General features: G+C 35.2%; 2 protein-coding genes and 1 long non-coding RNA gene across 3 annotated transcripts; 2 read left to right on the top strand and 1 right to left on the bottom strand.

The window, feature by feature from the left end:
* Nucleotides 1–38: 38 nt before the first annotated feature.
* LOC147871146 (uncharacterized) lies at nucleotides 39–4114 on the top strand. Its single transcript, XR_015532662.1, has 2 exons — nucleotides 39–599; nucleotides 2405–4114. It is a non-coding gene; the product is annotated as an uncharacterized LOC147871146 (long non-coding RNA).
* Nucleotides 1448–6256, bottom strand: LOC110835935 (Surfeit locus protein 6). Its single transcript, XM_022076657.2, has 4 exons — nucleotides 6001–6256; nucleotides 4692–4745; nucleotides 3251–3334; nucleotides 1448–2345 (listed from the first exon to the last, which is right to left on the bottom strand). The coding sequence occupies exons 1-4, from the start codon at nucleotides 6146–6148 to the stop codon at nucleotides 1720–1722; spliced, it is 912 nt and encodes a 303-aa protein (XP_021932349.2). The 5' UTR covers nucleotides 6149–6256; the 3' UTR covers nucleotides 1448–1719.
* Nucleotides 6257–6483: 227 nt separating this feature from the next.
* Nucleotides 6484–15319, top strand: EndoG (endonuclease G, mitochondrial). The gene is made up of 5 exons (XM_022076656.2): nucleotides 6484–6856; nucleotides 7775–7968; nucleotides 10700–10936; nucleotides 11695–11875; nucleotides 12331–15319. The coding sequence occupies exons 1-5, from the start codon at nucleotides 6563–6565 to the stop codon at nucleotides 12433–12435; spliced, it is 1011 nt and encodes a 336-aa protein (XP_021932348.2). The 5' UTR covers nucleotides 6484–6562; the 3' UTR covers nucleotides 12436–15319.
* Nucleotides 15320–15491: the final 172 nt, after the last annotated feature.

Below are 15491 nucleotides of genomic sequence, written 5' to 3'. Positions count from 1 at the left end.
CTATTCCCCCCCCCCCCCCCCGATCCTTCAGAGAAAAACCTTGTTCAAAGTGTCGCTTAATATCAATACACGCCAAGGAAAACGTCCCTGGCAAGAAAACAATTTTATACAAAAAAAGCTTTCTGATGCAAAGATAGACACAGAAAACCACATCTAACTGTGCCACAAAGACTAACAAGGTTCAAGAATGTGTTAGTAATCAAAACATTTTATTATAAATACTTAATATTTTTTAAAATATATTTTATGACAGTTGACTAGCAGCAATGACTGTTTGTAATTTAAAAACGTGAATGCAGTGACTTAATAGCCACATGCGGTTCCATGAACACTTTCGAAGTGCGTATAAAACGTGACGAGCAAACAAACATCAAGTGTTTTGTAGAACAGTTCGTTGCTAAACCCTAAATACAAATGTCGACCTTGAATTGCGTCAGTTTGTGCGAACGTCTTTAACCTCTTCGTCTGCTGTGTCCTTCCACTCGGTATTGCATTCGGTTCACAAAATTGTTTACGAAAACAAATTGAATAATTGCTAACAGATAATAAACATCAGTACTAAATTTTATACAATTTTTGAAAATAAAATGCCAGTGCAGGTTTGTATTAACTGTTGCCTACGAATATTATAATTCAGGGATCAGGACATCGCATTCCATTTCCGCCTAATCTGTTTTGCGTTGTCATCGAACAGTGGACTTGTCATTTTAAATCGCCATTAGCTGATTCTTGATAATTTAATCCTCTACAGGGCCTGGTAGTCCTTTATCACACGTCACAGCATGTTGGGCTTAGCGTTCCGTGTTTAGACTCTTCCAACGTACAGCTGCTATTGCGTGCTTTTCGGACTAGACGTGGACCAAAGATTTTCACCTTGGCTAAAGAATATTCCCACAGTTTTAGTCTCAACAACAAAGTGACGTATGCCAGTAAATAATACATTTAAAACCGAGATTTTTAGTCAATCCCTGTGGTTCTACCATCCAGACCCTTCTGTATTATTTGGGTCTGGCCCTGTTCTTGGCCAACTAGGAATTTGGAAATAAATTTTCTATCACAGAACTTCACCAGTGGTCCCTCTAGTGCTTTGCCTTCGCTGACATTCCCCCTTACCTTATCCCTAGTTGTTTTGGACACCTCTAGACCTCAGGTTAGATCATCATGGCCTCAAGAGGATCTTGACTACTCCCAAGATATTTTATGTCTATGGGGCTAGGCCACTTTTGAGGATTAGGGCACTTCCAGGTTACAGCCCCAAAGAAGCTTACTCTTAACCCTTGAGGCTTCTTCACGCAATAAGCTATGGCCATTCTGATACAAAAATACAGGATTGAAAACTGAAAAGTCTGGTAAAGTAATCTTCCGCCATGCAGACACGGTAAAAAATGATACTGGCTAAGGATTAAAGAACAGGTATTGGCTGTAAATGATTAAGTTCATAAAGGAGTATCAGGTCTCAAAATATTTAATATGTACATATTAGAATTCCATAACCTCAAAATTTACAATGCCAGATGGTAATAAGGTAGGTCCATTAACTGTACAGTTACATATTAGCAGCACAAGATCTCAGACAACCCTTGTGCATCTTTGGTGCTAGTCAGGAAACATCCCAGCAATGCACACAGCAACTGCTTGAAATTGTGAGATTTCAGGTTCTCAGTCAACTTCAACACCACATGGAACAATATACCATCTTCTCGCTTCTTGGCATTGTGTTCAAAATCCTGGTATAATCCTTCCTTTCGAAGCAGCTTTCTTCAGTTTGTTCACTTTAACCTGCTTTTTACGTGCCTGTATATTACCCATCCTCTTCTTCTGCTTTTCTTCTTGGCGATTCTTCATTCCTTCTAGTCTAGCATCCCATTTCTTTCTACTTTTCTGTTTCTGTTTTCTCTCTCTCTTTATTGTCTTCTTCAGCAGTTCAGGATTATCTTTAACCTTAACACCTTCGGACTTATTCAGTGCTTTATTCCAAGCAATTTTCTCCCTAATCTCAGAAAGTTTCTCCACCTCACCTTTCGTCTCCAATTCCTTTAACTTCTCATTCCTCTTCTCAATCTTTTTGAGTATTTTATGTGGATCCCGTTCTTCTCTTCCCCTCCTCTCTGAAGCTTCACTTTTGAATCCTGATTCTGAGAAGTCAAATTTGCTGAATACCATCTTGCCTTCACTATTGTAAATAGGTTTTGACGGTTTTGGTTTATTTTCAAATTGTGCGCTATAATCTGGTCCTGTCTTAATTAAGTTTTTTCTTCCTTTCCGTTCATCCTTTTTCTGCTTTTTAAGAACTCTGTTCTTTAAGCCTTTCTTTAACAATTTATCCTTATAACCCAGCTTTTTACCTGAAAGAATGTAAACACTAATATTAATTCAACATATATTCATTATTCTTCAATTTTAGAAAAGCAACTTGAAGAAGGCAGAGTAATCAACTTGGCCGTATACACAGACATGGACTTAATATGGTTGAGGTAGGATGAGAGGTTTCATGTGATCATCTTCATGTAAAATGAAGGTAAGTTTAAAGAAACTGAGATGAATTAGTTGGATGGTTTAAATTGATAATTACCAAAATCAAACCACTGGTAGAAACAACAAAAATAATGTACCATGTGACAAGTACCCTCAAGAGCAGAGCAGATCAAACAATTCATCATGTGCACTAAGTCAGGAATTGATATTACTGAAGTTTATAAAATAACCTCAGTGCACCAACATGAAATTACTTTATATCTTAATTGCGTCATGTTTGTGTTATATTGATACAATATTTTATTTTCCGTCTATACACAAACTTAAAATAATGTTGTTTAAAATTACTTAAAATTATAACATTTTCAGTAGATACTGCATCTTGTTACATTTTTTGTATCGACGACATGTTTCAATGAAGAAACCAAAAACTTAAAATTAAACAAATCCAAATAATCAATAAACGCAACGCAAAATGTACAACAGTTTTTAAAATGTATTAAAATTGATGGACCTGATGATGATGTGATACACATTGAAACATGTCGTCGATACAAAAAATGTAACAAGATGCAGTATCTACTGAAAATGTTATAATTTTAAGTAATTTTAAACAACATTATTTTAAGTTTGTGTGTAGACGGAAAATAAAATATTGTATGAAATTACTGTTCATATCTTTCTCCGGGAGAGTGATACATTATATTATCTTACGTACTACTGCATAAGCCTCAAAATTACAATTTAGCAGACAAACGATGAACATGTACGTTACCTCTCATTGCTTGTAGCTTATCGTGAAGTTCTTCTAAACTCTTAGCGCGCGTTGTTCCTTTATTTTGTGCTGCAAGTAGTTTTGCTGAAATGACCAAATTTTATCAAAACAACTGTTATGGGGAAACTGATATTAATATTTTCACATGAAATAAATAAAACTTAAGGTGCCAGGAGGTCCCTTTTTGTTTCTATTGTTTTACAGCCTTATTGTTGCTGAAAAGCTTTCATAAACAGTGATAGATGGAACAATTACATAATTATGAATTGCAATGGCAACCGAAGCTGACTCAGTCTAATCAAGAAATTATTCTAGTCTGTACTTCCTAGCCTAACAGTAGAAAGAAAGGTTTGAAGAAAATGATGACAGCATTGCCACACATTTTCAGAAGTGCACGAGAGTAGCCGAATGTACAGTTCGCTGGTAGGTGCATAAATGGCAAGCATATCAACCAATTCACACTCCTACATACCACAATGATGTGCAAGCCAATAAAATTTAAAGTTATATTATCATTTAATGTAGCACTCTAAAATCATGTTTATGACAGCGGAACAACAACTTGGATAAAAATTGAGGTCACATAAGCATGTAATTGGAAGGACTGTTGGTAAGGCCTGCAGGAAGCATACAGCATTGATGTTCTGCCATATCAGAAGTTTGCATAGTGGGATCGGCATTTTGTTATGACCAAGTCGTGGTGAAGTACGCGCAACATGCAAGAAGACCAGCCGTCCTGAACCAGTAGGTGCAACTTATTCAGTCACTGATGCATATGGACAGGCACTTGACACTTGGCAGCTGAGGCTGGAGTAATACATTAATGGTGATGCATAGCCTCAGACATTTTGAGGATTTGCAAGATCACATCATGCCATCTCTCCAAGGAGCAACAATGACTCTTACACACTTGCTAATCTCCACTTGGAATTTTGTCATACAGAATGAGACATTCCTGAGCCACATCATCAACATGGATGAAAGATTCTACAGTTACAGGCTGCGTCAGGTGGCTGAATGGTGAATTAACCATATCTTCTGCCAACATTTCGAGAACAATCTCTGGGTAACAAATCCGATCCAGCAACCCTGAGGAAGACAGCAGAGATTGTTCTCGAAACGTTGGCAGAAGATATGGTTAATTCACCATTCAGTCACCTGACGCGGCCTGTAACCCGAGAATCTTTCATCAATTTCAGTCACCGCAAAAGCTTCACTTTATAAATGAGTATACATGTCAATCAGTGAATTCTGCCAAACTGAAAATTATGTTGTTCTTCTGCGCTTTGGTGCCATGTTGACTCATGCCAAGCTTTCAGAGAAATGAAGTCTCCTTCTTCAAAAGATCATCATCACCACTGCAGTAAAAACCTCAAATCTGATATGACTGAAGATTGTTTTTTTATTATCATTTACAAGTTATGTTTAAAGTAATACAGACCTTTCTTTTTGCTGTAAACACCAGAATCTGTTTCAGAACTGCCTCTTACAACACCTGAAAAATTGTTTCATCAAAATAATTACTTTAAAATATATTTCATTAATGCTAATACATCACAAACATCACGATGAATATATGTATGTATTATGACAGTGATTAAAAAGGTTTTTGTCAATAACCTCATCTCCTTGGCTATCATGCCTTGTCTGCAAATAAGCCAACTTAAACCATACACATACCAAACAGAATACTTTAAAGATTTTTTTCTGAAACTATGGTCCTTTGGATGAAAGCGTGAGACAGTTGTTTATTTACTTAGTCTTCTTTCCATTGATCCCAAATTAATTAAAACTATTAAATCAAGTCTGATGACATCTCCTTATAAGTCTGGTTTCTGGATCCTCTCTATCCATGACCTGAACAACTTTCAAAGGTCCTGAAATAACCACAGTCTCAAATTTGTTCCTCAGGAATACAATGATTTTCAGATCCTCAATGGAATGAAAACTTTTGGATCTGCATCAGGACTTGGTTTCAACCTCTGTCCAAAATGTGGACAGTTACATTTAAAACAATAGCTGCTATCAGCTTTCAAACCAACAATCTGATTACGAGCCAAGACAATATTCCTCTGTAGGTCCAAAAATAGCTTCTTCCTATTCCCTGATTAACCTAGCCTGCTTACATAATGCAATACCATGACTTATTTAAATCCAAATTACAGGATGTGGTGGTGGTACATTCCCTAATACTACCACTTACACACATCACATAGCATGCCCTGACTGACTTTTCTACAGCAAAAGCCACATTTCACTTATAACTCATTACTTTACCTGTTATATCTTAATGTTTAACAATATTATGCATTGTGAACAACATGGAGAAGTTCCAAACAAATTGACATACAAAGTATAAACACAACATGACTTCCATATGCTGAATGCTAACATCGCCAGTTTTCAGAAAGGTGTTTACTGTGTAGGGATCAAATTATTCAATATTCTTCCATCTAGCATTAAAAGTTATTTGTACTGAGTGATGGTATTCATATTATGATGTGGTACTATGAAGTATTTACGGAATGTAAATAAATTAAGTTCTATTCATGTTTAATTTAAATCAGTATGGTCCTATATGTGATACAGCTATCTGGATAAAAGTTCCATATTACAATAGAGGTTTATCTTCCTATGAACTTGGTCAAGTGTTGACAACATGCTACACATTTCCAAAAACACTTCTGTGCCACCCAGTCAGTTACAGAAAGTACATAATACCACAACAAGACACTGGAGAATTATCATACCTGATTCATTGTTCCCAGTAACAGGTACGCTACGCTTATCCAATAACTGTGTTATAAACTTGCTTTCTGCTACCAGTAGTTCACGGACTCCTTTTACATCGAATTTACTCATCGCTGATATGTTACGTTCCCCTGACTTTATCTTCATTGTTTGTACTTAACCTATAACTTTTAATGCACCAGCTAACATAACAGTGTATAAAAAAAAACTTAGTCCTCATTTGTTTTACACGGCAGTACCAACTGACTTTTAAGCTGCTTAACACAGCTGGTACCCTTAACCTATATGAGATTGGCTCTAGATGTTTATAGAGTTAGAACCATGGATTACTACGGAACAGTTAACACAGACTATGTCATACTGTTACGCTTGTATAAACAGTTTTCACGAAATATGGTTGCGTATTAAAAGTTAAAAGCGGGAGAACTTCGAGTTTCAATTTGTATGATTGGTGGCCCTGTAGTTGAATATCGTTAAAAGGACTCAAGGTTCACGAGAATTCCTTTGTGTCGTCTGCTATTTGCTAAGGAAGTCGGTGTGGTTTAGTAGTCTGAATACAATATGACGGTGAAGTTAACGTTGCAAGTTATTTCTTTGACAGGTGTTGGAGTCGGAGGTTGGTTTAGTGGAATATTGACAGAGAGGTGGAAACAAAGACAAACTACATGCGAATGTCAATGTATTAACGAAAACACTGAGGATGATTTATTGTGTAAAATAAAAAGAATGCCTGGTCTACCAATTTTTGGAACAGTATCGGCTGCTTCTCCAGAAAACAAACTTTCAGTTCTGGAAAATGATTTTGTTTCACGTGAATCGTCTCCTGTTCCACGTAAACCCAGCAGAGTATCGCAGGTTAATAGTTTTTTCTATGCCACTATACGCCACGTAGGCTTTTGGGAGGAGGGCAGGTATAACTCCTGCTAAAAGGAGAGCTCTTGTAAGGAATTATTAGAGAAGTTTAATATTCTTCCACTGCCCAGTGAATTCTTGCTCTCACTATTATCTTTTGTAGTGGATAACATGGAAATATTTTAAACAAATACAAATATCCACAATATAAGAACAAGATACAGATACAACTTTAATGTGCCAAATTCTAACCTCAGTAAATATCAAAAAAGGAGTTTACTCTACTGGAATGAAGTTATTCAATAATCCTTCACCTATTATCAAAAGTTTAAATCACGATATAAAAATGTTTAAGGCAGCGTTAAAGAGTGTCTCCACTCTCACTCCTACTCAGTAGAAGAATTTATAAATACTAGTAAGTAACAATGGTGAAGGTTTCTCATCATAATTATTTTGCTGTAATACTGTAGTTCCAAAAATCTGTAAACAGATGTTACAATTATGCATTTATATTTGTGCTATGACCTGCATCCTTGGCTTAGGCCTATGAAGGATCTGTGAAATGTAAATAAATTTTATTCTCAACCTTGGCACCTGAAGGTGGTGAGTGGTCAGCGTCATACCCTGGTCGTGCTTTACTCCCAGGAAAGGACCCCGGTACCCATTGGATAGGAGGCTGGGTGGGCCCCAGAGCTGGTCTGGACACAGGCTAGAGGAAAAATCCTCTGTCCCTGTCAGGGACTGAACCCCAGTCGTCCAGTCTGTAGCCAGTCACTATACTGAATGAGCTACCCCAGCTCATAGGTTAATAGTTTGTCCTCTAATTCTTACTTTTCCTTCTCAGAGAAATGTAAATAATTTCTTGAGTTGAGGTAGTACCCAATTGAACTTCATCGACATGTATTATTTATTTTCTTTCAGATAATGAAATATGGTTTCCCAGGCATTGATACTGTAAGATCATTTGATGATTATGTGCTTTCATATGATCGTAGAAACAGAGTGCCACATTGGGTTTTTGAACACCTTACAAAAGAGACCTTGGTATACAATGAATTTGTTGATCGGTCGAAATGTGAATTTGCTGAGGATACATCAGTTCATCCTTACTTCAGGTATGAATAAGACCAATCTATCTACTACAGTTCTTTTAACAATTTCCATTTTATTCGTAATATTAAGAAGTTATCAGTGATTGAAATTCTAAATAATGGATAGTGATGTAGAGTTATAGTTAGCTGACTTCTGGTTTTGTTAATGTATTTAAGTAGTTTCAATGTGAACATTTGGTAAAGTAATCAAACAGGCCACACTTCTTGTATATCCATGTAGTGCTATTCTCACTGTTGAAATGAAATAAATTCCAAACTGGAGCAAGCAGTAATTTATATATGCAATATTATAGCTGGTTAGGACTTTGTTCTCGTTTTCTGAAAATTTTCTATTCATGTGTCATAACGGCCAGTCATCGGAATTATTTTTCCCTAGTATCCATCTTTCCAAGAGTACTCAAGCCAGTTTCTGTCTTTTCCATTTTGCCTGTTATGCAGACTGGGGCAGCATTCATTCTTCATTTGTAAAAATACTCTAGTTGACCACATTTCATAGTTTATTCAAATTTATTTAACGTAATGTGAATTGAAAGAAAAGAGTTTGCCATTATTGAAGAACATTCTAACAGTTATGTCTGTCAGATGTCATCCATCAAGATTGATGCACTGATTAACACTTTCCATTACATGCTGTAACATGGCTAGTGATATGACATTAATTTTTTCATGAATTCTCTGTTTGAGATTATTTAAACCTGCCAGACATGTTTGAAACACTTTGCTTTCCAAGTAGCTCCATAAGAAAAAATCATTAGCTGACAGAAATGGAAAACTGACTGACCAAGAAATGTCACCATATTCACTGTTCAAACACAGTCCTTAAAGTGTTCAACTAGCTGAACAATATGTGCTGTCACTCCATCTTGTTGTTGTGGCAGGTGACATGACTCTGAAAACAAGAACTCGCTTACCATATGCACACATTAATAAAATGTCACAGTAACCGCACTGCCAATTTCATCCTCAGAAAAATACGAACCTATGAAACCAAATGCCAATATCATACATCATAATGTTACTTTCTGGCTGTGATGTGGTTTAAAATGCATGGATTAGTTTCACTCCAATACTTCAATGAATCATCATAAAGACAAGAGTGAAAATGTGTTTTTGTGATTATACAGCTTTTTAGATAAGTTATGGCATTACATTAGTACAGATAAAGATTGTGTACTAAAGCACCATAGCATAAAAAGACTGGAAATAAAGCTCCATACATTTTTAATAATGGTACTTGTTTGATATGAATGGCTAGCTTCACTTCTGAAGTACTCAGTGGGTAGGAGGCTCAGTATGACCCTTGTCCCTTCCTATAAGGTTTCTGTTATTTTATATACATATCTCATCTACCCCATATGTTCTGACCAGGTCATCCTTCTTGATTTCATTAACAATATTGTTTAAATATATATTTATTATTCAAGTCTATACACAAACTTTTAAATTGTTGATGTTAAAATTTAAAATCACCATTAATATTCTGCACCATTCATCGTTATCTCGATGTTACAATATTGCGCTATATATTACAACATGTTTCAATGTCATAGCATCATCTTCAGGTTTTTATCTTTAAAACTATTCTATATTTATTAATGCACGCTTTTCATTGATTGTTGATTGTAGATTACTGTTGTGGGTGTTCCTTTGATCTTCTTATTATTTTGCATATTTTGTTGCCTATTATGTTATTTGTTCATTATTCTGTGAAATTATCAACAATATAGTTAACATTTGAGTTATTAATATTATTTATATGAAAATGAGTTTGGATATTGTCATAAAAATTCATTGTAAAAGTAGAAACACAATAACATACCAAGAGTTTGATGTGCAGTGTGTCCCCGTCTGATCAGGTGAATGTCAGTTCATAGACTGGTTTGGTGCATTGATGTGGGTCGTATATATATAGGTAGAAGGTGTTAGGGGGTTGAGTCAATGACCTGGATTGTGTTAAATATAGGATTATTTAAATATAGGTTGTCGTTTAGCGCGATATTTTGTTTGTGTGTGCGTTGTATATAGTATTTTTCTATAGTTTCTCTATGTCGCCTATTTTGCACGATCTTTATAATATCCAATGTTTGTTCAATTCCACCATATGTGTGCCCCGTGTTTAATATATGTTTTGCATAAGCTGAGTAATCCTTATTATGTTTGATAGCTGTTACGTGTTCTTTGTGTCTTTGTTTAAAAGTAAAAGTTAATAAATATAGAATAGTTTTAAAGATAAAAACCTGAAGATGATGCTATGACATTGAAACATGTTGTAATATATAGCGCAATATTGTAACATCGAGATAACGATGAATGGCGCAGAATATTAATGGTGATTTTAAATTTTAACATCAACAATTTAAAAGTTTGTGTATAGACTTGAATAATAAATATGTATTTGAATTTTGAACACAAACATGACGCATCTAAACTATAAAAATAATATTGTTTGATGGAAAGAGTACAAATTTTGAAGGTTTTGGTTTTATACTCCTGTTATATTAACTCTTAAATAACAAGATGCGTTAGTCCTCTAAAGTAAATGAAGTGGATTCTCCCAGTGTCAGAACTGCAACTTTCATGCTTGCTTTAAGCAACTGTCCTGGAATGGGTCAATGGCCTAGTCCTTGTAGTAGTTGATGATGATGAGTCATAGTAAAGTCTGAGCTTGAACCTGCTAAATGTTCATAAGGTAAGGAAGATGAACACCACCTGTTAATACAATGTGTCTCTTTAGGTCTGTTAACTCAGATTATCGAGGAACTGGCTTTGACCGAGGTCATATGGCGGCTGCTGGTAATCATCGCGTTTGTCAGAAACATGTGGATCAGACATTTTTTCTCTCTAATATAGCTCCCCAAGTTGGGGTTGGTTTCAACAGACATTCTTGGAACAGACTGGAGAAATATGTCCGTAAGATGACAAAAACATACAAGAATGTGTATGTATGCACAGGTCCTCTTTTTCTGCCCAGGTAAGATATGAATGGAAAATTTTTATCAATAGCATTGTTTCACATGCAGGAATACCAATATTTCCGTTATGTTGGCCATACTTTTGCACTTCTATATCATACAGATTAAGGGCTGTGTAGGAAAATTCACTTTAACTTTTTGTTTAAGTTACATTTAAGATCTCCTTCCATACCATAAGCTGTGCAGCGGTCCAGGCTGTCAGGTGCTGGTTTCTTACTATGAAGACTTGCGTTCAATTTCAGGGCAATATATGCAAAAATTTTGGAACAGGCATTTCTCTGGGTATTTTGTTTCCCGTGCCAGTCTTCTTTATCGATATTCATCTTTCATTTATTGTGAGGAATACAATAGGAAATATAACTCTTAGTTTTGCCTCTAGTATTAGTTATTTTTTTACAACGGTTTGGTTCAATATTGTCTGATTCTGACACATTCTTTGTTGCATGCGCATTTATAAGAAAATATCAAGAAACCAAAAAGAGGACATCTTTTCTTTTGAGTGTCCACATATTTGCCATGTTTCTAATATTTCATAGTACACGCATTTTTCTTCATAAAAATTTTAATTAATAGCTACATTGAAAATCTTGTAAGGAAATATACACTTTAGAGTATTGACGTTTATCAGTACCTAAACTGATATGCAATGTCAACGATATGTGTGTTTTAAAAGTGTGTTTATCTGACAGTCATAAAGATACAAAATTTGTTGTGTTCTGTGAACACTGAACACTATAAATGTTTTTGATTTTTATAGAAAAGATACTGATGGAAAAATGTATGTCAGATACCAAGTTATAGGAGCAAATTCAGTTGCGGTGCCAACACATTTTTTCAAAGTTCTAGTTGCAGAGACTGATGATTACAAGTTGGACATGGAAGCTTACGTAATGCCTAATCAGGCTATAGATGACAACACACCTCTAACTGTATTTCAAGTAGGTATAGAATAAATCATGATTGCATGACGTTGAACTGTGAGTAAAAAAACAGAAAAAGAATGCTATCTGTCTTAGTGTAAAGGAACCAACCCTTCATAAATCACATCAGAATATATTTTTTATAATTGGCAAAATTATGGATTCCATAAGTGGGTTTTATCCAAATAAAACAATCTTTCTTTGTTTAGATAAATTTTAACCTGTCTGTGAACAATGTATGTAAATCAACTTTACATCAAATAAAACTGCAGGAACACACTTGGAAATTCTGTATTCAAGCGGGAGTATACCTTTAATTTTCGTTCTTGTAAAAGTAATTAAAATATTTGGTTCTTTCAGTTTCATAATATACAGGTTTAACAATATTTTCATTTCTGTTACCAGTTTATTGATTTACATGTATCAGTATTGTTATCAGTTAAAATCATTTTAACACTTGCTTTCTTGTTTAGGTACCACCTGAAAGTATCGAACGATCTGCAGGTCTTCTATTCTTTGATCAGTTATCTAAGGACAAAATTAGAAAAATAAATGGCAGGAAATCTACTATGGTTTGAAAAGAAAACCAAAATAGTGGTATTCAAAAAGGAAGATCGAATAAATCTTATAATTGGATACTGTATAGGGCCTACAGACAGAGAATCTGTGAAACAGATGGTGCTAAAAGTGTCATTTTGGGCTGCAGGTTACAGAATGTATTTAAAATGTAAGAAATAGTTAATGTATGAAGAGTTATTATTAGTGAAATTTAATTATAGATCCCTTTCTTTCTTTCTTTCTTTTCTTTTTTATTCTTCTTCTTCCCCCCCCCCCCCCCCCCCCCCCCCGCAATAGAGATTTTGTTTCGGTTTCTTGTGGGTTCAGTGATAAATCCTCCACAAAGAGACCAGACATAAAATTTGCATCACCAGTTTAAGTTCCTCCTATAAAATAATTATAGCTCAAGTACAGAAGAATCAGCAAATATTAATCATATGTGATACACAAATTAAACTAGAAATCCTTTATCAATATTGTCTACCAAAATACATTAATATCCATGCACACCCACAAAATATATTCACTACATACGTTTCATTCTTCCACAGAAAGTATGAGGATGATCATAAACCCACAACAAAAATTAACAAATGTAAAATAAAATGAGACATAGTGGGGAAAGTTTCATACAAATAAGCTGACATCACCAATTTTCTGACATAAACTAGCCAGTGGAATGACACACTGCAATTGCGGGATATTAACATATTGATATTTGTTACATAATGGCTACATGTATAATTATACAAATTATGTTCACATATCCTTGAAACATTGGTTGCAATAAGCAACTAATTGTTGAGTTATTCTGCACCCTATAAAAAATATATTATGACTACAAGATTTGAATTTGAAACCTGATGGAGCGAATGATTGTTTTGTATCATCTGGAAAAGGATTTTTCTTCCCTACGAATGTTTTCTGTCTAAGCCTTGCAGGTGTTGGCACATTGGAGATATCACTGCGTTAGGGAGATCACAAACTATGATGCACAATGCCACATTTAAAAGGTGTTTTTTGTGAAGCCTTTATTAACTACTTTTTCTTGAGTCTCTCTTCCTTCCATTTTTGAAGTCTTATTTGTGTGAGTCAACCACCGTCCTGACGGTTTCAGAGTCATCATTTACACCGGTCAAATTGCGTTTCCTGTTGAAATGTTCAATTCTGGAAACATGGCGTTCTTCTAATTTCTTCTTGGCTAGTTTATACTTTCCGCCACCCTCAGACACCAAATTATTTCTTTTATAAAGATGTCTAAACCTTGAATTCGTTCCAGACATGTTCATAAAATTATATCACACACAGCTAAAAACAAATTAAAACCACTATCTAGGAAACTCTTTCTTTCTTTCTTTTTTTTTCTTTTTTTTTTTTTTATTGTGTGTGTGTCTGACGACAGGTCCATATGAACAGGATCCTTCCATCCTTTTCTCGGACTTGAATATTTGTCGTTAACAAACAATACCTTCACCCCTATTGGTCTCATAGATATTGTAATTACTTGTTTAAAATAAGAGGAATGGGGGAGAGGCATAAAATGAAAGATGATTTTTGAAAGTGATAGTAAGAATATAATGGATGAATGAAAGTATTGAATTAAAGTTGTATCAGTGGAATCTATAACTAGTTAAGAAAGGCTATTGTGTATTTCACAGGTAATATAATACCTAGTTAAGCTAAACTTTGAGGTAGGCCGTGAGATATGTAATTGAATTATTCCACTTCATAAATAAATCATCTTCCTGATGCAGTCCCAGGAGCCTGTAATACATTCTTTCATTTCTGCCACAGAATTATTTTGAGACCAAAGAATTCTGTGATTTATATTGTTCAGGGGTGCAGCTTTCATGTTTCTATCTTTGCATTTCACTTTAAATGATATATTTAATATGAGGCACTGCTTAGTTCATGTTTCAGTTAACCTATCTTGAATGTTTCTTGTAATTGTTTCAAGTACCAGTATTCAACAATGTCATGTGACAAACCCAGCACTGCTGCTGCAACTGATCGAGGGCCAGGGTAGCTCAGTCAGTATAGTGACAGACTATTAACTGCACGACCAGGGTTCGATTCCCTGCATTATCGTGTGTTACATGGTATCTGTCTCCTGACTTTCTTGATGTTTATAAAAATCTGGTGTGCTGTTGAATAATACTACCATTTTTCTCCAGAGTCTGGCAAATACAGAATAACTGATCAGCAGGTGTTCTGTTATGTTCGAATCAATGTGGATCTGTAATGATCCCCAGTAGTTTCATCTGCATATGAAGTTTGGCTTTGAGAGAAGAATGGTTCACAATAGTATATAGAGCAACATGTCTGTGAATTAAGATTTGTATTTCTGTTTACTGCATATCCATGTAAACATTCTCTGTTTGTCTCTTCTTCTTTCTTTATTTCTTCTTCTTTTCCCCCCCTTCCTTCTGGAAAGCTCCTTTCGGAGCTCCTCGGGAGGGTTGATTGCGTTTTAAAATCTTGTGTAAGAAACTAAACCAACCAACCCACCCCCCTCCCAAATAGGGGATTAAAACACTTGACCAATCCCCCTTTGGGGGGGGGGGGGTTGGTTGCGTTTTAAAATCTTGTGTAAGATACTAGTCAAATCATTTGTTTACTCGGCATTGTTGTGTTGGTTCAATAGTGCCGAGTAAACAAATATAACGTGACATTGTTTGGTGACGTCACTTTTTAACGACAATGGTAAATCACAGATTTTTATAGTAGATAAGCATTTTAATGGATTTTATTATGTATCCTTTTTGTAATTATGTTTTACATTCTTTATATACTATGAATAGTACTACTATAACTGTAATGGTATAGTGTGGGTATACTCTTGTGACACACAGCCATCTGGACTGCATGGTCAATAAAGGTCAATAAACTTGTCAATGAACCACATACTTGTCAACATCTGGAGTAGCAGGGGTTTATGTAGAGTTGTGAACATTTTATTTTTATTGCTGGAAGGTAGCCAAAAGGTTGGATTTCAGATCATTAATTTTTGGTGACAGCATGATGGGGTTGGAAGCAACCCTTTTGACATTGATGTGCCAAGGGACTAGTTATGCCT

The sequence above is a fragment of the Zootermopsis nevadensis genome, unplaced genomic scaffold, assembly GCF_977971745.1.
Source record: "Zootermopsis nevadensis isolate Lab colony 2312 unplaced genomic scaffold, Znev_1.0 Znev_ptg000061l, whole genome shotgun sequence".
NCBI lineage: Eukaryota > Metazoa > Arthropoda > Insecta > Blattodea > Termopsidae > Zootermopsis > Zootermopsis nevadensis.
Note: the sequence above shows the minus strand (reverse complement) of the source record. Positions and strands in the feature narration are given on the sequence as shown.